Source organism: Neltuma alba, unplaced genomic scaffold, assembly GCF_004799145.2.
Source record: "Neltuma alba isolate B1F8T4 unplaced genomic scaffold, ASM479914v2 tig00010742_pilon, whole genome shotgun sequence".
NCBI classification, from domain to species: Eukaryota; Viridiplantae; Streptophyta; class Magnoliopsida; order Fabales; family Fabaceae; genus Neltuma; species Neltuma alba.
In genome coordinates this window covers 245630-270038 of record NW_021635569.1, presented here as the reverse complement: position 1 = coordinate 270038, position 24409 = coordinate 245630, and the positions used below count along the sequence as shown (strand labels likewise).

General features: G+C 28.9%; 1 protein-coding gene across 2 annotated transcripts; it reads right to left on the bottom strand.

Annotated features, from left to right (window-relative positions):
• Positions 1–12307: 12307 nt before the first annotated feature.
• On the bottom strand, positions 12308–21329 carry LOC114758680 (beta-glucosidase 40-like). Of its 2 annotated transcripts, none has more exons than XM_028947749.1 (13): positions 21138–21329; positions 17245–17311; positions 17078–17136; positions 16022–16097; positions 15512–15583; positions 15321–15408; positions 14620–14875; positions 14269–14384; positions 13946–14169; positions 13801–13832; positions 13360–13462; positions 13048–13156; positions 12308–12784 (listed from the first exon to the last, which is right to left on the bottom strand). In XM_028947749.1, the coding sequence occupies exons 1-13, from the start codon at positions 21300–21302 to the stop codon at positions 12589–12591; spliced, it is 1563 nt and encodes a 520-aa protein (XP_028803582.1). In that variant the 5' UTR covers positions 21303–21329; the 3' UTR covers positions 12308–12588. The 2 variants fall into 2 exon arrangements, with proteins under 2 accessions (XP_028803582.1, XP_028803583.1); XM_028947750.1 differs by having other exon boundaries at positions 14620–14824.
• Between the last annotated feature and the right edge of the window lie 3080 nt (positions 21330–24409).

Here is a 24409-nt window from a genome sequence, read left to right as displayed (position 1 = left end):
TTCTCCGGTCCTTAATATAAGATATATTTAACTAATTTAATTAGATTAAGGAGGTTAGTAAGTAGTTAATCATAAGAATATGATATTTTTTTTCTAAAACATTATAATCATTTTTCTTAACATCCTCCCTCCCTCCCTTACTTGATTATGGTTGAGAGAATATTTATAGTGATTTTAGAAAAAATTGATAAATATGATAAATAGGTCTTATATTTAGGATCACCATTAACTTAACAATTATGTCCTATATTAAGAATATGAAGAGTATATCATATTAACTAATTTAATTAACATACTTAATTTACTCAAATTAATTAATAGGACTACGTTGAAAATCTCTTTTAATCAATATTAATATTCGTTAATTTAAAATATAAAATTTATACCTGACCCCAATATTTATAAGCCATATATCATTTATAAGCCATATATCATATAATTCATCTCTAAATCTTTGATGGATGCTCAACATACAAATCATATTTTCAAAATCGAATTTGATTTTGATCTTTACGTACGGTATACGAACTGAATTGGAGACTTCAAATCAGAGTCTTATGATCTGGTTTTGGTGAATCTCTGATATTTGCATCTTATATGCTATCACTAGACCCAATTAATTTGTGAAAATTACAAAAGTTAAATGAATCATTTTAAAGTATTGTATGTATCTTTTTTTTTTTCAAAATAATTTGCACGACTTATAAATTAATATATAAATTAATGATACACATAACTATTTTAGAGAGATCACATAATATATGGTATAATTAAGTAATTTTGTAACTTGATTAATTTTCTCAAATTAGTCAATTGAGTCTTATATTAAGTATCAGAGATAATGTCACGTCTATATATGTAGGTCATCTAAGTTAAATTTGAATGTTATGATATTATCAAATAATTTTGTTTTTTATATATGAAATCAAGTTTTTATTTTCATGTGTTTATATATAATTCTCATATTTTCCTTTTATATATAAGTTCATTCACAATAAAAATGATAAAATTTTAGTAAAAAATACTCTTATAATTCTATCTATAATGTACTTCCAACATATTTTACGAGAATTAAAAAAATATTAATATATTATCTATATTTAAAAATTTAATAACTCTCCAATTTTATTTTTATTTAATATATATACACTTTCTGAAAAAATAACAGTTTACAGAATAATAAATTATGGGTAAACATATAAATTTAATAAAATAATTTATATTAAAGAAAAAATTCTTTCCCTAGCATATAAATAGAATCAAGTATAAAAGATTTAGATGTTTCATGGTTAAATTTGGACTTGTTAGGTAAGATTATTCGCTCTCTAGAACGTGTAGGGAATCTAGATGAATTAATCAAAAGCATGAAAATTCAGTTAGAATTAACTTTGTTGGAATTTAGAGGTTTTAAGTATTAAATGGGAGGAATTAGGTAAGTGACAACTGAAATGAAAGAGGAAAAGAGAGAGAAGATTGAGGAATCAGATGCCAAATATTAAAGACATTAATAAAGATGAAGATGTAAATATCTTAGTGTTAGGAACATGTGATGTGGACAAATGTGATGGTTAAAGACTAAGAGAACTTTAGTGATGACTCATAAGTAAGGTCAATGTCTTGAACAAATGGAAAAGTGGCTCTGGTAGTTTCACACGAGAATCCTTGCTTGATAAGACATTTCCCTTTCCCTTGTCATTCTTCCTTTACTTTTCCATCGTTCTCCTTTAGGAATTATCAAGGGTCTTGTTTTAAAAGTAAGACAAAATGATAGGGGAAATGGCAAATAAAGACCCTTGAAAATATAAAATGGTAATTTGGGTACTTCAATTCATAAAATTGCTATCAGAGACCGGGTCCTAGATTGCAATTATGAAATGAAGCCCAAATGACTAAAATGCCTTCCTTTTCTCTTTCTTCCAGCACCTCATTTCTTTCTCTTTCCTTCTTCTCTTCCTCTCTCTCTTTGTCCTACTCTCCCTCTCTAGAAACGTAAATTTCTGACTTCTTTCTCTCTCTCTCTCTCCCCTCTTTCTTCTCTTTCCTTTTCTACTCTCCTTCGATTTCATTCTTCTTCTCCAGAACCGTGACGTTCTTCTATGTTTTTCCCAACCCATTGATTTGCAATGGGAAAAATGAAAACATGTTAACCGTGTAGCTTCCATATTTAATTTTCTGCAAAACATGTAATGCTAATAGCCTAATATAGTACTCTTCATATAAAAGCTCTCATTCTCCATAATCTCTCTTTATTCTACAACCTCATCTCCTACTGATATACTCGAATTAACAACTGTTACCTCCTTTCATTGTAAAAAACTGGTTGTTGTCAAAGAATTCTGGAAATTATCATTTACGAAGAGAAATGTAAACTTGTATAAAAACCTTATGGAAGTGATAAGTTCACTATGACAAATGATAAGCTGAGTATGATAAATGACAAGTTCTCATAAGGTTATCATACAATTTCAAATTTCTCTGTTAAAATGACTAAATTTTCATATTGATTTATGAAATGACAAGTTTACTATGGCAGATGACAAGTTGAGTTTGACAAATGACAAGTTCTCATAAGGTTTTCATACAATTTCAAATTTCTCTGTTAAAATGACTAAATTTTCATATTGATTTATGAAATGACAAGTTTACTATGGCAGATGACAAGTTGAGTTTGACAAATGACAAGTTTCCATAAGGTTTTCATACAATTTCAAATTTCTCTGTTAAAATGACTGAATTTTCATATTGATTTACGAAGTGAAAAGTTTACTATGACAAATAACAAGTTGGATATGACAAATGATAAGTTCCCATAAGAATTTCATACAATTTTAAATTTCTCTGTTGAAATGACTGAATTTCCACATTGATTTACAAAGTGACAAGTTAACTATGACAAATGACAAGTTGAATTTGGCAAATGACAAGTTTCCATAAGGTTTTTATGCAATTTCAAATTTCTCTATCAAAATGACAGAATTTTCACGTTGATTTACGAAGTGACAAATTTACTATGGCAAATAACAAATTGAGTTTGGCAAATGACAAGTTCCCATAAGGTTTTCATACAATTTCAAATTTCTCCATTAAAATGATTGAATTTCTACATTGATTTACGAAGTGACAAGTTTACTATGGCAAATAACAAGTTGAGTTTGGCAAATGACAAGTCCCCATAAGGTTTTCATATAATTTCAAAAAAATGAATGAATTTTCACATTGATTTATGAAGTGACAAGTTTACTATGGCAAATAACAAGTTGAGTATAGCAAATGACAAGTTCCTATGAGATTTTCATACAATTTCAAATTTCTTCGTTAAAATGACTGAATTTTCATATTGACTTATGAAGTGACCAGTTTACTATGGCAAATGATAAGTTGAGTTTGGCAAATGACAAGTTCCATCAGGTTTTCACACAATTTCAAATTTCTCTGTCAAAATGACTGAATTTTCACATTGATTTACGAAGTAACAAGTTTACTATGACAAATGACAAATTGAGTATAGCAAATAACAAGTTCTCATAAGGTTTCATACAATTTCAAATTTCTCTGTTGAAATTAAAATTTGCAGATTTCTGACAGCAACTACTTCTGATAAGCAGTAAATGACAAGTTTAGTAAGATTAATGACAAGTTCAGTGAGTTGAACCCCTTGTACAAGGAAACTAATTACGAGCTGCACCTCATGCAATCTTGAGTCTTACATTCCATCATAAAGTTGACTTCCCTTCCTCATTCACATGCAATGAATCATCCAAGCTTTCATTCTTTAAGGAGGAGTAGATTATGAACTTGTCACCATCAAATTGAAATGTATTTCCTAATCTAACCATAGTCCTCAAAGAATTTCTTGACACCTTGTTCCATTTGGAAGAATTGTCCTGTACGCAAGACAAAATCCAATATGATCTTGGTATGTTTTCTGGGTATGTACACACAAAAAAGTTCAAACTATATATAAAAAGACACATACACATTAAAATAGCCTTTGACTTTCTCCATGAAACTGATAAATTGACTAATGAAAGTTAATCATGAATTTTCATTTCTTGATTTCCTCCATAACTACCTGACTCACAAAGACAATACCAAAGACAAAGTAAAGAAAGAAGGAGGAATTCAAAATGAGTGTAAGCAAGGATAAGGCGTAAGTATCTTCAAGTTTTTGGTATAGTTTTCATAAGTTATGGTAAGATAATTATTAGATATGCATAAAGCCCTGTTTTAGACAGTAGAAAAACATAATGAATTGATAATGTTCTGATATATCAAGGTGATAAAAGATGAATCAAATAATGTTGCAGATTTGGTACTTAGTTCAAGCAGGGGCAGAATATCACACTCTGTAAGCATTACACATAATCTTAAACAAGCATAAAACAATGCTCCAACATGCTTTGCTACACTGTTCCTTCTCTCTCCGAGACAAGGAATAATAATTTCAAAGTAGATTTTCTATTCAAAATCCAACAAACCATCGCAATATTATTTTGTTACAAGAGATAATAGTACAAGCTGAAACTTTACCAAATATTCTAAGGTACAGATCCTTCTTCGCCGCACCAGGTTTGTGGCTATGGAAGGTGGAAATGGAGATAGGGTTTTGAGCTATGGTGGAAGAATCAGAACATAGCAGCGCCTTTCTCTCCCTCTAAATTCTGAAGTGAGAGACGTGGCTGAGGTGAGGACTAGAGTGCAATGCTTTGAGCTTGATTCAGTAGCAGCAAAGAGAAGGACGAAGAGAGAGAGAGAGAGCAAGAGAAGAAAGAAAAAGAGGGAGGGGATGAGACGGAAGGAAGAGAAAGGGAATGACATTTTTGACTTTTCTCCTGCATTTCATAATTGCAATTTAGGACCCGATCTCTGATAGCTATTTTGTGAATTGAGGTACCCAAATTGCCATTTTATATTTTCAAAGGTCTTTATTTGCCATTTTTCCTTTTTTATAATATGAAATAAATTGAATAAAAATTAATTAAATTAAAGACAATAAATATTATAAAAATATAACTTATTTTTCTCAAAACATCCTTACCTATAAAAAAGAATAATAGATATTAATGTAATGAGATAAAGAACGATTATGAAGGTAAAAATAAAAATAATATAAAAATTTCAGAAATTATTAATATATTTTGGTACATTACTATTAGGATTCTTTGTAAATGGGAATACGACATATTTCAAAAAAAAAATTATGTAGGATTAAAGAGAGTAATGAAATAATGATGATAAAGATATAACAATCTTGAATTAATTTTGAGGAATAAAGAAAGAATTATTTTAGAAGCAAATAATTTAAGAGATTTGACCTTTTGTGTGTCTATGTATAATTGAAATATTTGTTTCGTTATATTCTAGTATGAAATATGATTTTATTTTTCCAAATGAACAGATTAAGTCTGTTTCCCGGTCTTAAATATAATATTCCTTTTATAATATAAATATACTCCTCCGGTCTTTAATATAGGATCCAATGTTGAGTATTTTGGTCTTAAATGTAAGATCCATTTCTCCATATTTCAATTTTCTCTAAATTACCCATGGATACCCTCAACCTAATCAAGTAGAAGAGGAAGATGTGATATTAAGAAAGATGATTATGGTATTTTGGAAAAACATGCCAATTTTTTATAATTAACTAACTACCTAACTTCCAATATAATCAAATTAGTTAAATGGGCTTATATTAACGACCGGAGGAGTACTATAAGAAAAGGTCTTACTAAGATATATAAATTCAGGCCCAAAAAAATAAAAAATAAATGAGGAAACAAATAGGAAAAATGAGGAAAACAAGACCTAGGAAAAATGGCAAATAAAGACCTTTGAAAATATAAAATGGCAATTTGGGTACCTCAATTCACAAAATAGCTATCAGAGATCGGGTCCTAAATTGCAATTATGAAATGCAGGAGAAAAGTCAAAAATGTCATTCCCTTTTTCTTCCTTCCGTCTCATCCCCTCCCTCTTTTTCTTTCTTCTCTTGCTCTCTCTCTCTCTCTTCGTCCTTCTCTTTGCTGCTACTGAATCAAGCTCAAAGCATTGCACTCTAGTCCTCACCTCAGCCACGTCTCTCACTTCAGAATTTAGAGGGAGAGAAAGGCGCTGCTATGTTCTGATTCTTCCACCATAGCTCAAAACCCTATCTCCATTTCCACCTTCCATAGCCACAAACCTGGTGCGGCGAAGAAGGATCTGTACCTTAGAATATTTGGTAAAGTTTCAGCTTGTACTATTATCTCTTGTAACAAAATAATATTGCGATGGTTTGTTGGATTTTGAATAGAAAATCTACTTTGAAATTATTATTCCTTGTCTCGGAGAGAGAAGGAACAGTGTAGCAAAGCATGTTGGAGCATTGTTTTATGCTTGTTTAAGATTATGTGCAATGCTTACAGAGTGTGATATTCTGCCCCTGCTTGAACTAAGTACCAAATCTGCAACATTATTTGATTCATCTTTTATCACCTTGAATATATCAGAACATTATCAATTCATTATGTTTTTCTACTGTCTAAAACAGGGCTTTATGCATATCTAATAATTATCTTACTATAACTTATGAAAACTATACCAAAAACTCGAAGATACTTACGCCTTATCCTTGCTTACACTCATTTTGAATTCCTCCTTCTTTCTTTACTTTGTCTTTGGTATTGTCTTTGTGAGTCAGGTAGTTATGGAGGAAATCAAGAAATGAAAATTCATGATTAACTTTCATTAGTCAATTTATCAGTTTCATGGAGAAAGTCAAAGGCTATTTTAATGTGTATGTGTCTTTTTATATATAGTTTGAACTTTTGTGTGTGTACATACCCAGAAAACATACCAAGATCATATTGGATTTTGTCTTGCGTACAGGACAATTCTTCCAAATGGAACAAGGTGTCAAGAAATTCTTTGAGGACTATGGTTAGATTAGGAAATACATTTCAATTTGATGGTGACAAGTTCATAATCTACTCCTCCTTAAAGAATGAAAGCTTGGATGATTCATTGCATGTGAATGAGGAAGGGAAGTCAACTTTATGATGGAATGTAAGACTCAAGATTGCATGAGGTGCAGCTCATAATTAGTTTCCTTGTACAAGGGGTTCAACTCATTGAACTTATCATTAATCTTACTAAACTTGTCATTTACTGCTTATCAGAAGTAGTTGCTGTCAGAAATCTGCAAATTTTAATTTCAACAGAGAAATTTGAAATTGTATGAAACCTTATGGAAACTTGTTATTTGCTATACTCAATTTGTCATTTGTCATAGTAAACTCGTTACTTCGTAAATCAATGTGAAAATTCAGTCATTTTGACAGAGAAATTTGAAATTGTGTGAAAACCTGATGGAACTTGTCATTTGCCAAACTCAACTTATCATTTGCCATAGTAAACTGGTCACTTCATAAGTCAATATGAAAATTCAGTCATTTTAACGAAGAAATTTGAAATTGTATGAAAATCTCATAGGAACCTGTCATTTGCTATACTCAACTTGTTATTTGCCATAGTAAACTTGTCACTTCATAAATCAATGTGAAAATTCATTCATTTTTTTGAAATTATATGAAAACCTTATGGGGACTTGTCATTTGCCAAACTCAACTTGTTATTTGTCATAGTAAACTTGTCACTTCGTAAATCAATGTAGAAATTCAATCATTTTAATGGAGAAATTTGAAATTGTATGAAAACCTTATGGGAACTTGTCATTTGCCAAACTCAATTTGTTATTTGCCATAGTAAATTTGTCACTTCGTAAATCAACGTGAAAATTCTATCATTTTGATAGAGAAATTTGAAATTGCATAAAAACCTTATGGAAACTTGTCATTTGCCAAATTCAACTTGTCATTTGTCATAATTAACTTGTCACTTTGTAAATCAATGTGGAAATTCAGTCATTTCAACAGAGAAATTTAAAATTGTATGAAATTCTTATGGGAACTTATCATTTGTCATATCCAACTTGTTATTTGTCATAGTAAACTTTTCACTTCGTAAATCAATATGAAAATTCAGTCATTTTAACAGAGAAATTTGAAATTGTATGAAAACCTTATGGAAACTTGTCATTTGTCAAACTCAACTTGTCATCTGCTATAGTAAACTTGTCATTTCATAAATCAATATGAAAATTTAGTCATTTTAACAGAGAAATTTGAAATTGTATGAAAACCTTATGAGAACTTGTCATTTGTCAAACTCAACTTGTCATCTGCCATAGTAAACTTGTCATTTCATAAATCAATATGAAAATTTAGTCATTTTAACAGAGAAATTTGAAATTGTATGAAAACCTTATGAGAACTTGTCATTTATCATACTCAGCTTATCATTTGTCATAGTGAACTTATCACTTCCAATAAGGTTTTTATACAAGTTTACATTTCTCTTCGTAAATGATAATTTCCAGAATTCTTTGACAACAACCAGTTTTTTACAATGAAAGGAGGTAACAGTTGTTAATTCGAGTATATCAGTAGGAGATGAGGTTGTAGAATAAAGAGAGATTATGGAGAATGAGAGCTTTTATATGAAGAGTACTATATTAGGCTATTAGCATTACATGTTTTGCAGAAAATTAAATATGGAAGTTACACGGTTAACATGTTTTCATTTTTCCCATTGCAAATCAATGGGTTGGGAAAAACATAGAAGAACGTCACGGTTCTGGAGAAGAAGAATGAAATCGAAGGAGAGTAGAAAAAGGAAAGAGAAGAAAGAGGGGAGAGAGAGAGAGAGAAATGAAGTCAGAAATTTACGTTTCTAGAGAGGGAGAGTAGGACAAAGAGAGAGAGGAAGAGAAGAAGGAAAGAGAAAGAAATGAGGTGCTGGAAGAAAGAGAAAAGGAAAGGCATTTTAGTCATTTGGGCTTCATTTCATAATTGCAATCTAGGACCCGGTCTCTGATAGCAATTTTATGAATTGAAGTACCCAAATTGCCATTTTATATTTTCAAGGGTCTTTATTTGCCATTTCCCCAAAATGATATTTTAAAAAAAAAAAAGAGTTTTACATATTATAATAAATTAATGTGAAATTATCAAGGATTCAAGGGTCTAGCACTTCTCATTAATCTAAATTAAGTTTTTACATAGTATTTAATATATGATACTATCCAATTAGATTCAGGTATTGTTAGGCCTTAAATTAAATGAGGAGCAGCTCATTAAATTTATCTTTTTGTATTCACATAATTTTGAACCCTACGCTTGCTGTAGTTATAATCTCTTCCACTAAAACTAATATTTGTTGATTAATTTAAATTAATTACTATTAAGTAGTGATTAAAAAATTGGATCAAAACTAGACGGTTAGATCATCACTTGGATTCACTAACAACTTGATTTGGCTAGAAAATTGTTTTTATGGTTAAATTGAGCCGGTTTAGATAAGAGGTGAGCCTCTATTGGGTGGAAACCCAAAATTAAAATGGGAACTAGAAAGATTTTCGGAAAACCTAATAAATTTTTTGCCACAAAAAAAACTGAAAAAAAATAATATCTATAAAAAAAAATTTACCCTCTCAAAAGTATAATATATTTTCATATCAGTTGTAGTTATATTGTGTTATCTTATTGACTACTCCATATGTTATCGCGTTATTATATTGACAACTAAGACTTATTTTGAATTTTTTCTCATATATATTGTTTTATATATGCATACAATTATTTTTTTAATAATTTTTTTTATTATTATTTGACTGGTTCATTTACCGGTCTAATCAATTGAAACATGAGAATCATGAGCCACATACGTTTCACTTTTAAAACATTGCCACGAAGCCTAAAGCCTAAATAAAGATGGTAGCTTTCTTTGAATAATTTTAGAGAGAATTATAATCAAGTCTCAAGAAAAAAAATAATTACTAAAAATTCTTAATGACAATCTAAGCAGCCTGTAATGACAAGTCCTAGAGTGGAAATAATAATTTCTGGAACTTGTTTTTATATTTTTTTTTCTTTCTTAGGACTTTATTGTAATTCTCTCATAATTTTATTCATACATATATACTTAGTATTATCAATTAAGTTAGATTTAAGTACTATCACAGTCAAACAATTAGGAATTTGTGCATATAGTTCTTCAAAGTTGATCAATAATCTTGTTCCAATGTTGATATAAATAGAGAAGCTTCATTTTCAAATCCAAGAAGCTTTGCTTGTGTTGTGTTCAAGACTTCAAGTATGATTGATCCTTCGTAACTTGGAAATTCCAACTCCTCTTTTCCTATTTGTAATGTTCAACTTTAGTGCCTTTTTTTTTTTGGTTTGAAGTAACACCAAAACCGACTTTGTATAAAAAGAAGCCTAATTTCGGCATTACTTGCGGCGTAACTTGGTGGTGTACTTTAGTAGGCTTCCTCAATCATTGTCTGAACTCTAGGCCGCAGTGGCGCCTAACATATACGCAATGGAGAGAAAAAGAGATGTCACGAAATGAAGCACACCTGAAAAAAAAAAAAAATCACTTCATTCATATGGTGGATATAAATAAATAAATAATTCACTTATAATTTGTAATTTTTTTTCCTTTTTGGTTAGACACAGTATCTTTCTATTTAAAACAATTCTATTTGAAATGTTGTTGGCATTAAATACTGACACCTCTCTCGGTGGGAGTTCAAACCTTAGTCCTTTATGATGTGAAGGACTGATCTTCTTTGTTATACGTAGGGGGTGTTTAGCAACCCTCAAAAGTGTTTATAAAAAGCACTTTTTCACAAAACGAGACAAAACTCTATATGTTTATTTCGTAAACTTTAAAAATACTTTTAAAAGCATGGTTTGGTTTCTATTCAAACACTCTCTTAATCCTTGTTGGTATTATAATTTGTAGTGTAAATATATAGAAAAGTTAGAATTCTCTCAATCTGTTTTTGCCCTATGAATTAAATGGCAATTCACGTGGAGTGCGTTGGCCCATGTATATGGTTTAAATGAGCCTCAACATGTTTTGTTTTCTTTTGGGCTTCACCCCTCCATATTATCCAAGTTTGAACTCCGCCCCCTATTTTCCATTAAGATCAATATTATTATGGATCAAATTTTGATTTTGATCCATGTAATTTCAAATCATAGTTTTTAGAGTTTATAGTTTCATAAAAACTTGGCTTGAGTTAGCGTCATTAAGCATAGAAACCAAGAAAAATACTTATTAAAAGTATATGGACCAAAATCAAAACTTATTTAGTTCTTTTACTTTTAATGAATTTGGATTTTGTACGTTCTTATATTTTTAACAAATTTTGGTTTTTGTCCTTATATTTAACATCATTAGACCAAGTCTTTGTGAAATTAGGGATAATTAATCTCCAGATCCTTATAGTTTCATCTGATTTTTAATTAGGTCCTTATAAAATTTTTTCTTTTTATTGGATCCTTTTACTTTCGTGTGTTTTTAATTAGGTCCTTCTATTTTTTTCTTTTTATCAGGTCCTTATAGTTTCACTTATTTTTTAATTAGGTGCTTTGTAGTTTTTGAAAAATTATTTATTAACTTTATTCTTTAAAATTAATTTCATTTTTAAATTAATAATTATATAATTGGACAAAATAATTAATATAATCATTTAGTAATTAATAAATAATCAGAATAATAATTATACTTAAATATAAATTATTTATAATCATATTTTAATTTTAGATAAATTTATTATTATGATTTGAATTTTATAATTATAAAAATTTGAATTGAAAATAAATAATATATTTGTTTAACTAAAAATTTAAAAGAATATTAACATAAGATTGTTACAATAATTTATTATTTTTAAAATGTTATTATTTGTAAAACAAAGAATAAAAACTAGAAGGACCTAATTAAAAACAAAGTAAAACAATAAGGACCTGATAAAAAGAAAAAAATTATAACGACTTGATTAAAAATATATGAAAGTATAAGGATTTGATAAAAAGAAAAAAAATTATAGGGACCTGATTAAAAACTAGTTGAAACTATAAGGACTTATATATTAATTATCCCGTGAAATTATAAGGATAAAAAACCACTATTTGAAACGATAAGAACTAAAACCAAAATCTAATTAAATTATTAGGACCAAAATAGTATAAACCCTGCCATTAATTTGAAAAAGATCGACATAAAATATAATATTTAAATTGATATCACTAATGAGAAAGGCCTTTTTTACCCTGATTTGGTAACCAGTATAGATATAACTGTTGTAGAAAGTTTTGAATCGGTGAAGAAGTACTTTTTTTAATGAACTTTCTTCACTGGCTTTTGAATGGGTGCAGAGGTATTTTTCTACAGTGATCGTTAAAATGTGGAAGAAAAGGTTAACCAAAAAAGAATCCTCTCTACTTTTCATATGGGTTAATGTCACAATAATTATTTATCAAATCAAATTGAACAATATACAAATTTCTGCAACAAATATAGTCAACAGTAAAACGACAAACAAAAATAAAGAAAAGAAAAAACCTATAGCATTAATGGGAAAACACACTCTAACTATCTTTTAACAGCTTCATTATATATTCTTCCGTCTAAAAGCACTTGTAAATTCAAATCACAACACACATGTAATTAGCTTTCAATAATATTCAGGTATGTTCATCAATTTGTATCAGCAGCAGCAGTTGAGTGGTTGAGGAAGTTCTTGAACCATTGGACAGATTGTTTTGGGTATCTCTTTAGATTGTCTCTATAATCAACAAAATAAAGACCAAATCTTGATGTGTATCCAGCGGCCCACTCCCAGTTATCCAATAATGACCATACAAAATACCCTTTCACGTTGCACCCATCTTCCCTGCATTTCATTATTCATCAAAAAATTTGGATTAATAACGTTTGTAAAAGTATTTACTTTTTATGTTTGAATATGCTTTTACTAAAACAAAATCAGTCAGACAAAAATTCGTTTAGATAATATATTGAAAAGTTAGTTTGAAAAACTATTGATTTGAAGAATTGCCAGAAGTCAAAAATAGAAAAAAAATTGTTTCAACTTTAAAATGGCTTTTGAGCAATAGAAATATTAAACAGTTTGAGAGATTATAATTGATTACGTACTTGATTGAATCTAGTAAACTAGATAGATAGCCAGTGTGGTATCTAATCCTTTTCTCATCCTTGAGAGCATCCTTAATAGATATGAATATATTGTTTGCATCATCCATTCCTGTCCCAGATACCATAACAGACACAAATGGCAAATTCATCACACTTCATTCAGAATGATAAAATAAAATTGATAAGAACAGTGATATCTTAAAAACTGAAATCCACATAACATGACAAGAGGAGAATATATATAAAGTTGTGTTTCTGAGCTTTTTTTTTTTTTTTTAAAATAATGGTGGAAAGAGAAAGGAAAAAAATTACCATTTTCAGTGATAATGACTGGAGGGTTGCCATACTTTTGTTTGATGTAATTCATTAAGCTTCTCATGCCTCTTGGAACTATATACAACCATATAGAATTTGCCTGTATAACTCAGAATTTTGCAGATTGTCATATATCAGATTCTCTTACTCATTAATTATATGAAGAGAAAGAAAAAAAAAATTATTTTGCAGGTGTCTATATTTTCCTTTAAATCTGAATTTGGCATCCTTCTCTCTCAATTAAATCCTTTAACTTTACTTTTTAGCACTGTTAACTCCTGTATACGGGATAACGATGCTAACGGAGGAAAGTTAATACAAACTAACGATACTAATAGGATAAAGTCAAAGGATTTAATCAAGACGAAAAAAAATAGGTCCTATAAATACATGCAAAATGGTTTTCTGACAGAAATGCTTCTATTTCATTGTACATACCCTTTCTCCAATAGCTTTAGTTCCATTGAATGCTGAAACAAAAGAGAAAACAACACCATTATTAACAAAACAACAAACACTCAGAGAAATTAAAAGCACTCTAGCTAGCTAATACTGTCAAAATGATCGATCAGAAAGAACTTACGAAGAGTAATGGCGCCTGAGTCTGAAATTGAGTCATTAAGCAAAACTCCAAGAATGTTTGTGGAGTTCTGTCTTGCATAAAAGGTAGTGTAATGGTTGATTCCCACAAAATCTAATGAACCCTTCACAAGATTGGCCTCAGATTGTGAGAATTTTGGCAATCTGCTCCCAACTCGGCTTCTCATTGAACTTGGATAATCTCCAAACATCAATGGATCCAGAAACCTGTGTTGTAATAAGCAAGTATTCACATATGATCTTGCTTTTATATATAACTTGTTCATTTTTCTTCATGCTGTATTATTAATTAATGACTATACTTACCAGCCAAGCTGAAAGTCTTGAGCTCTCTGGGCTGCTTCAACGTCTTCTTTCTTGTTTGTTTGTGGCTCATACCATATGACATCAAAAGCTATCCCAAGTGATCCATGTTGTACATCCTGCGAAATAATACAGTTAATTTAAACTTGATAAGTCCAGGAAACTGGATGTTCCCTAAAAGGTATTAAAAAGTTGTTCACAGATGATGTAGATTTATTTTTAATTTCTAATAGCATGATGATGTGACCAACTATTAACTTTTAGAATAATCCAGATGAATGAGTTAAAGCCGCCGAGGGACGCTAAGAATTTCGCCGTTGAGAGCACCCAGTTCCATGGTAGCACCGATCTTACCTTGTACTTTTTCCTATAAATATCTGCCACAGTTGCATGAGAGAGAAGAACATGATGACCAACAATGTAAGGTTCAGTGGCAGAGTTGCCGGCGGGGCAGAAGAGGCGGAGGAGGATCGAGCAGCGGCCGGGAGCCTGGAGGCCGACGTCATACCCTTGTGTAGCAAATGTATGAGGCTCATTGAAAGTGATCCAATGCTTCACCCTATCCCCAAAGTTATGAAAGCAAGTCTCCGCATAAATTGCGAAGTCCTTTCTGCAATGTATATACACGCAAGATAACAAATGTGAGCACATATATTTTAGTATTTTATACTCTTTCGTTTCTTAATATAAGACCTATTTAACTAATTTGATTAGATTAAGTAAGTTAGGTAAGTTAGTTAATTACAAGAAACATGACTTGTTTTTCTTAAGATACCATAATCATCTTCCTTAATATCCTCTCCATTTCCTACTTGATTATAATTGAAAGAATATTCATAAGGATACTTTAGAAAAAAAAACTGATAAATATAAGAAATATATCTTACATTTAGGATCAAAATTAACTCAACAATTAGGTCCTTAATACCATAGTCTGTGTGTATGTATATATATATTTAAAGTGTATGTGTATGTATATATATTTTTAGCCTGAGTGTTTGTGTGTGTGTAGATATATGCATGTATATAGTATACAAAAGTTCTTTTGCATGTACATGATGTCAGGGCTGAGCCATCCATTGTACTTGTCTGCCAAGGCTTGGGGTAGATCCCAATGGTAAAGGGTTACATAGGGTTCAATTCCTGCAAAAATGTTTGTGATAATGGAACAAGTACTTAGAAGCATTACAATCATCTTATTATTGCTAAATAATGAATTTATGGCTTCGAACTTAAAATTCATTACCTTTCGCCAACAAAGCATTTATGACTTTGTTGTAATGATCAATTCCTGCTTGATTGATTTCTCCAGATCCATCTACATTAATATTATATATATCACACCATTTCATCATCGTATCATCACCAGTGTATATAAGCTTATCTAAGTACTTGTTTGGATCGACTTAAATGTGTGCCATGCATAAATATTTGAAAGAATTTTTGTCTTGTAAAACACTTAGGTGTACTGAAACCAAAAGGTTATAAAATCAAACTTCACATTTCTACCAGAAATATATACACAAGAAAAATGTATAGTATTTGATCATTTTGTGTTACCCATTTTGCTTGTGTCTTAGCTTGTATTTGAACCTAAGAATATAATCTTATTCTTCAAGAAATCTCATGCTTGAAGCAAAATAACATCAAGAAAACTGGATTTTGATATGATTATTAATCAAGGAGTTCAATAATATTGTATGAGGACTCTGCATATATGGAAGACAAAAAATTTTTTAAAAAAAGCAACACTTACTGGGAAAAATCCGAGACCAGGAAATGGAAAACCTAAATGCATCCATCCCCATGTCCTTCATCAGTTGTATATCTTCCTGTTTACACATAACAAAAATGTATTACTCTATACGATACTAAATATAAAAGGTAGATAACTATTTTATAGAAAGAAATTAGTTAATTATTTGTAAGAAATATGTATTGATTTTTTAAAATACCCATAATTTTAATTATTTTCATTGAAAACCACTTTTGTGACAAAAAATGGGTTCAATACATGACATCAAAAGGGAGCGTTTAGGAAAAAAAATTATCCCTCAGGTCCCCACTCCCTAATATATGATAGTGTGTGTATATGAGCTAGCTTGTGTGTTGAATTTGGTCATAATTATATACTTTCTCTCTCTTATTTATACATTTCGTAAAACTAATTTATCTAACTTATAAGTTGACATATAATTTAATGGTATATAGAGAGATCATGTCATTTTTGTTGTGATAATTAATTAATTAATTTAACTTTCTTAATCTATTCAAACTAATCAAGTAGCTCTAATATTAATGACTAGAAAAAGTATACATTTAGAAGATAAAGGAGATTGAGAACTTAATTTTCAAATTAAGCAAATTCTTCTCTTAATTCTTATATTTAAGACAAGAGAAAGTATAGTCAATATACTTATATAAAAGCCAGCGAAAGTCAGATTATTCATATGTGACGAACAATGCGGCTTCTAGTTTTGAGCTCGGTGTCTTTCAAACTATTACCTTCCGTTTTAAGTATAATAATTAGATAAGAGTTTATTTTGGTCATAAATATAAGATTCAATCCATTTTATCCTTTAAATTTATAATTTTTCTCTGAAATATCTCCATTAATTATCCATATCAAGGAAGTTTCTTCAATGGTTAGCTCTAATGCATATGACTAAAAAAGATAGTTTAAGAAAACCAAACATATAGTGTTATCAATAACTAGTTTAACTAATTTTTTTAATATTCATAAATTAGTTATATAATTCTTATATTAAGGATTAGAGATAGTATATATTTAATGATGTTCAGCTTTACTTACCTCATACCGATGGTAATGATCCACGGCAATGTCACCATTGCTAAAATCTAATATCTTGCCTGCAACACAGTAATCATATGCATCATCAGTTTCTTAATAGCCAAATAATTTTTTCAAAATTCTTTGATGCAATTAAAATTAAATTAAATTTATAGGCAATGTCTTACCAAAAGTATGTGAAAATTTATCCCACACAGAGGGTCCCCTTCCATCTTCTTTCACAGCTCCTTCGTACTGCACAAAAAAAGAAAATTTAACAATATCATTATTATTTTTATTTATTTCCAAATAATTTGATCAATATGTTCAACCAAAATAAAATCACCAAGATTGCACTTGCATGTGTCTCACATCTTACATCATTAATTGATAATTGACATTAAAAAAAAAAATCCACAAGCCTTCATACTATTAAGGAGAGAGAATTGAATTCGGACGAAAGCTTGAAGTTTCCTTTCCATTTACCTTGTTAGTTTTCATTTTTGTTCAAATATCTAAAAACAATACTTCAAATCGTTGAAATTGTTAGGTAATTTGGCATCATTGGACTTTGATTGATTTATTCACACTAATTCATACAATATTTTCATTTTCTTTTTTGTAATAGCGTCAGGTATCCCAACAAGTATTTAATACAGTTATATACCACCCAGGACTCGAATATAAAACATCCAGTTAAAGTAGTACAGTTAGCTAATCAAAATTGGCTCATTAATTTTCGCTACATGCTACTCGGTTCCTATTTATAAATCACTTATAGGACAAAAATTTGTTCCTAAATAACAATCACTTATAGGATAATTAATAAGTTTTTGTTTTGAATTTTAACCCTGTTGACTTAATGAATGCATAGAGAGAGATAGAGTAAATACCACTCTATTTCTATTTATAAGTCATTTGTAGGAAAAAAGTTTGTTCCCAAATATTAGTCACTTGTAGGATAATTAATGAGCTTTTTCCAATTTTATCTACGTTGACTTAATAAATGCATAGAGAGATAAAGCAAATAGGTGAGAAAAATAACAAATATATTTTTAATACCTTTTTTTAGTAAGGACAAATGTGAAAAAATTATCAAATTTAATGTATTTTTTGTTTTGCGAGCTTGGAGTAGAAGTGATTTATAAATAGGTACAGAGTAATAGGTGATAGAAAATATAAAATATATTTTAATACCCTTTCTTTAATAAGGAAAAATGTGAAAAAAGTTATCAATCCAATGCATTTTTTGGTTTGCTCGTTTAGGATACAAGTGACTTATAAATAGGAATATATTGATACTCTCCTGGTTCTATTTATAAGTTAATTTCAGCATGTTTCATACATATCAATGAAAACCTTAAACTTTATTAGCTCTCATTTAAAATTAAACAACTTTCTAACTCTATTCCTATTTAATATACATTATATCTCATGCAAACAAAGTCAACATAATAATAAATGAGGGATAAAATTATACATTCATACAAAAAATTTCTCTTAATGCCCTATAAATATGATAAAAAAATATCTTCTTTTTGTGCGTTATAAATAGGACAAGAGGAGTATAATATTAGACTCTCTTTTTTCTTCCTTATAGGGGCACTATTTTCCCAATATGAACAAAAAAATGACAATAGTCAATCCCCTAGATTAAAATCCGACATATCAAAAGCAAGAAAGAGCCTACATAAATGAGAAGTAATTATTGATTAGAAGCAAATTTATTAAAATTGGAAATTACGTTTAGATCCCGAAGACCCCCCTGTGTTCGATGTATTTGATTTGCATGGCGTGCAAGTTGCATCCTTTGTTAATTAATAATTAGTATTTTACCAAAATAAGTTTTGACCAATTTATTAAGACAAATAAAATATTCTTTGCCTTGACTGCCCAAAATAGTATTCTTTCCATTTCGTGGAAAACTTCCAAAGTTATTTTACTTTTTATCAATGTACTCATTTGTTTATTGTTATTCAAGTCTAATTAAAAATACATGTAAGTTGTATTTTTTCCACAACTGAAACTACAATAGCTTTTATAATGTATACTAGAAGCTAAAGTACACATGTGGTTATTTAATTTTATACAATATTTCAATTTGATCTCTTAACTTTAAAAAACATACATTTGGTTCTTTAACCTTAAAATGGTTACGCTTAAATGATAATTTTTTATAATAATTATGGTTGTTAAAAATTAAACTTAATATATTAGTATTTGAGAATATTTTATTAATATTTAAGATCTCATTATTATCATTTTTTTGTTAATAATTTTATGTTTAAAGAACTAAAAGTATATTTTTTTAAAGTTAAGGGACCAAATTATAACTCTATGTAAAGTTAAAAAAATAAATATATGCTTTAGCCAATATATATAAATATATGTCTTATGTCACAATAGAAGTATTAAGTGCCTAGTGTTCCCTTGATATATGAGGTATTTACAACTACTTCATATATATTAAGAAAAATTTTGTTATAATTTTAAATTTTTTTTTAAAAAGTGCAAAATTTTATTTTTATCTTAATTATTTATTAAATTAATGTGAACATTATAAAACATCTTCTTTTTCAAAAAGATGACTCAATAGAAGTCAAGTCGAGAGGCGAAAATGAAAAAAAACTATCAAATAATGTTCTCTCTCTCTATCTTAAATAATGCTCTCTTAATCTATAAAAATTGTTACAAAAATATTTTTTTTTACCTGAAAAATATTTTCCTCAATCAATAAATAATGGGTGCATTAAGAAGGGACAAAATATGATATAGAAAAATTTACATTTTTTAAAATTGAAATATAAAAATGACACTTACTGAATAACGAAGGAAGAAAGACTTTTCGTGATACCTATTATGAATCGAAGGGAGTATTACTGTTATGTAAACATTCCTTTTGACGAAAAAAGATTCTTTTAGAAAACTTATAATTAAGTTTTTTTTCCAGTACAAATTTAAAACATTAAACAAAACTTAAAACATTTATTCATAATAGTATTACTAAAAAATAATGTCGTTTTCATATATATATATATATATATATCAATTCAAAATAAGCATTTAAGGAGGCAAACTAATTTATCCTTCAATAAATGTTACTAGTATTAATTTTTCCCACCAATAAATGTTATTAAATACAGTTGAATTTTTCCGTCCTATGTCAACCACCTTCCTCAACTGGTTTTCTTCAAAATAAAGACATTATGATGAAATCATATTTTGATTGTCATTAAAATTATGATATAAGTATGATGAAGAAGACACAATGCATTATCACTTATAAATATCCTAATTAATATGTACATGAACTCAGTTTTAGCTATTTAAAGCTTGTTCAGGTTATAAGAATAAGATTGAGATGAAATACATATGAGGGTCAAGAGTTTACAAACACACACATCCTCTTTTCAGTTCACAATATCAAGTCATTTTAACTAATTTATCAAAATCAAGAAATGATATATAGTTAAATTGTCAAATCCATCTCAAATTAAATTTTCCCCCCAGTTTTAGCCATTTTAAATAAGGCTGTGAAGGAGGAAAAAATACAAAGAGTCATTTTTAAACATTAATTGTAGAGACAAAATTGACATATAAACATTAATTATTATCCAAGTGACTTAATTGTAAACCAGAGGGAATATGTATAAGAAAGAGAGAGAGACTTGGTTATGTTTCTTAAATTGTTGCCAAAATTATACATGAGCAATTTTATTTAATTTTCTCACAACTTCTAATCTAAACAATAAACTATTATTGGCAAAAAAACAAAAAGAAAATCTTGCTGTATCTTGAAATAACCCCTAAAACAAAAACACCGCTGCTTTCAGGGAAAGCTACGAATTAATCCAAAGAGAAGAAACAAGAGCAAAGGCGATGATGGAGATGATTATTATCCTATATTCTTGTTTTGTTCATTATAGATTCAATATAATGCAATTCAAATTGCCTCCAAAACCAAGCATTTACAAAAGCAACCCACCAATCCCGAGAAAATTCCATTTTCTGTAACTCTGATGAATCTGATGAATGAAGGAAGGAAGGAAGAGAGAGAGAAAGAGAGAGAGATTAAAGGAACCTGGAAAGCTGAAGAAGCAGTGCCAAAGACGAAGCCCTTTGGGAAACTTGTCCTATGAATCTCAGCAGAACAGCAAATAGCAATCTGATTCGTTAGGATTAATATTATTGCTATCGCAAAACCAATATTATTATTATTCCCTCTTCTTTCTTTCATTCTGATCATCTCTCTGAGATCTCTTTCTTTTCTTTTCTGTAATATTAGTTGTAGTTAAGACTTATAAGCTCGCTTTCTCAATCACTTTACATATATACACACGGCTTCTCAACCACAAGACGTCATGTTCATTCTCCCTCATAAAGTAACTTTTCAAAATTCTCATCCACATCCGTATATATTACGTACCTGTCGTTGACTTCAATTAAAAAAAAAATATTATTCCAACATTGAGTGAAATTTTGAACTTGGGCTTTGTAAATAAATATAGTGCGGCTACTTGAGAGACACGTTCCAGACTGGTCTTGATGAATTTAAGTTATATATTAGTATGGCCTGCTAAATTGTTTTGATAGTGGCCCTTCTTTTTATTCTCCCTAATTAACTTGAGTCATATTAACTCTGTTTTCAAATTTAATAAATTTTTAATTTTATTTTTATTTAATATATATAATTTCCAACAAAATGACAATCCACACACCAATACATGAATTGTAAATTAATACATTCATATTAAAATTTAATGATATGACTTATAAATAAGAACAAAAAAGTATTCTCTCTGATCTACATCTTTACAAATAAGAACATATGAGCTGATATTAAGAAAATTAGTTAAATTATTTATATGTTCAGACTGTGTGTTGATTTTCATAGAACACCTTCTTTAATTATCATTTGTAATTGAAACTACAGCTTATTTGCTATGTGATAAATGGGGAACCAAAAAAATATAATTTTGGAAGACACGAACTAAATTCTTATATTTACTAAAGTAATCCTCCAACTAGTTTTTTATATGTACAATTGATCGTTTTTTAAGAAAAATAAAATGTTATACTCCTCCAGTCTTTAGTATATATAAGACATATTTTATAGTACAAATTGTACCGTAAAATAAATATTATATTAAGGACCGGAGAGAATACAATATCAATCAGATCGCTACTATGGATAAATATTTGTAATACTAATGAGGTGAAATCAAACCATTAAAATGTTAGGAAATTATGTACAGTTGACCCAAAATTTAGAAGAATTTTGTATACTTTAGCTTTATTTAATTAAAAGAATAATCTCCGTCAAAAAAACTTAAAAGAATAATCGTTATTTGTTTTACTATTATAATACTATTTTTTAAGGAGGCAGACAATCAAGAAATAGAATTTATGACAATCAAACACTCAAACCTAACTTCGTATTATGCAGTACTTATTATTTGTCATTTTGTAAGAGTTTCTCACATACCAAGTAGAGCATTAAATAGATTAAAAAAATTTATTTTTGTCCTTATTAAAAATATATGGATACTGAAAAAAATATGATAAATGCTAGTCTACTTTCTCTCATCAATTTCCTCTCTCTACATCTTCACTATAATTAATAGGAGTAGAATTAGAAATGAAGCATTAAAAAGATATAAGTAACAAATAAAAAGGACCAAAATTCTCTCCTACAAGTGACAAATAATAAAAATTAGAATGGTATTGTAGTAATAGTAATACCTAAAATTGTTGGCAAAAAAAAAAATCTTTGATACACACCAAAAAAAAAATCTAAAATTGCAATAAAGAGTTTGCAGAGGGCTGATCGTTGAAGATGGCATTTATTGCGCTGTTGAAAAATTACCCTTTGAATTTCTGGTCAAAAAACAAAATGAAAACAACCACCGACATAAATATAATATATATAATATTAATGAGAAATTTTACCAGTTTTTATAATAATTTATAAGTAATAGTAATATTTATCATTCATCAAATTAACTGAGCAATTATGTAGCCAAAACTTTTTTTTCAACCAAACTGCATGACCAAAGGAGCAGATATGCGTGGCATTCAGACAGAAAATTGATATGTTATTATTAATTTTTATCTTTCTTTTTAATTTAGGTTTGTTTTCTTAGAATATATATATATATATATATATATATGAGTGTTAATTCAAGCGTTTGATGAGGCATACAAAAGAATACAAATATACAAGAATAATGTAAAGACAAAGGTTGATAGCATTGGTTGTTAAGCGTATTTATTAAGATTAGAAAGTCCATTGTTTCATAGAAGAGCTGTCATTGACCAGCAAAAAAAAAAAGGTAGAAGAAAGAAAGAAAGAAAGAAAGAGGGAAAAAGAAGAAGAAAAAAATAGGGAAAAAAGGGTGAGAATAGGCGATTGAGTAAAGCTTTCCAAAACCGATGCTTAAGTGATTCATACGGAATGGCGAATTCTATCGCTTTTCATCAGCTTGTCTTTCAATAATAAAATAGAGGTTTCATAGATAGTTTTACATTTTGTCAAGAAAGCACAAGTAGACAACTTAAAGTCCTTTTAAAAGAGGTAAAAGAAAACCGGGAGAAACGCCTAATGAAATTATTGAATAAAACCTTTTGGTTAATAACCTATCTAAAGATTTAGTTATTGATAGAGTACAATAGTGTTATGCGATCTATGTAGTTGATCACATTTAATGGGATAAGACTTAATGTTGTTATCGTTAATAAAGCACAACAAGACTATACGATCCATTTAGTTGACTCCAAAAATAAGGCTCATTTTTATGGTTGAATAGATAGTTTTACTTTCAACATTTGTTATACTGAAAAACGGACTTGGAAAGTCTTATCTGTGTCTGTTCTACAAAACAAATACAAATAGAGGCAGATATGCCCATTTACTACGTTATCTATATTGAACTTTTAAAAGAACGACGAAAAAAGGTTTTCATGACAAATATAAAACGTCTGTGTCACTATTGACTCTAAACATATCACATTTATTTTGATGTTTTATTCTTTTGAAAAAAAAAATACCTTGAAGGTGAAATTTTAATGTAACGAATTTAAACAATTAAATTTGAATCGTTTTAATTAAATTTAAACTAGACAATTAGTTTATAAATAATTTCTATATAATAATCACAAATTTGTGAATTATATAACTCGGCATTTGTTATGAATATTATAACATGTGGATGTCCATCTCTTCCTCTTCCTCTTCTTCTCAACTTCATCATCAACTCCCACTACTTTCACTAGCCATTAATCTACTCCATTACCTTTCCACTACTCCATTACCTTTCCACCATGCCTTTAATCTTGTAACTCCCCCCACTCATA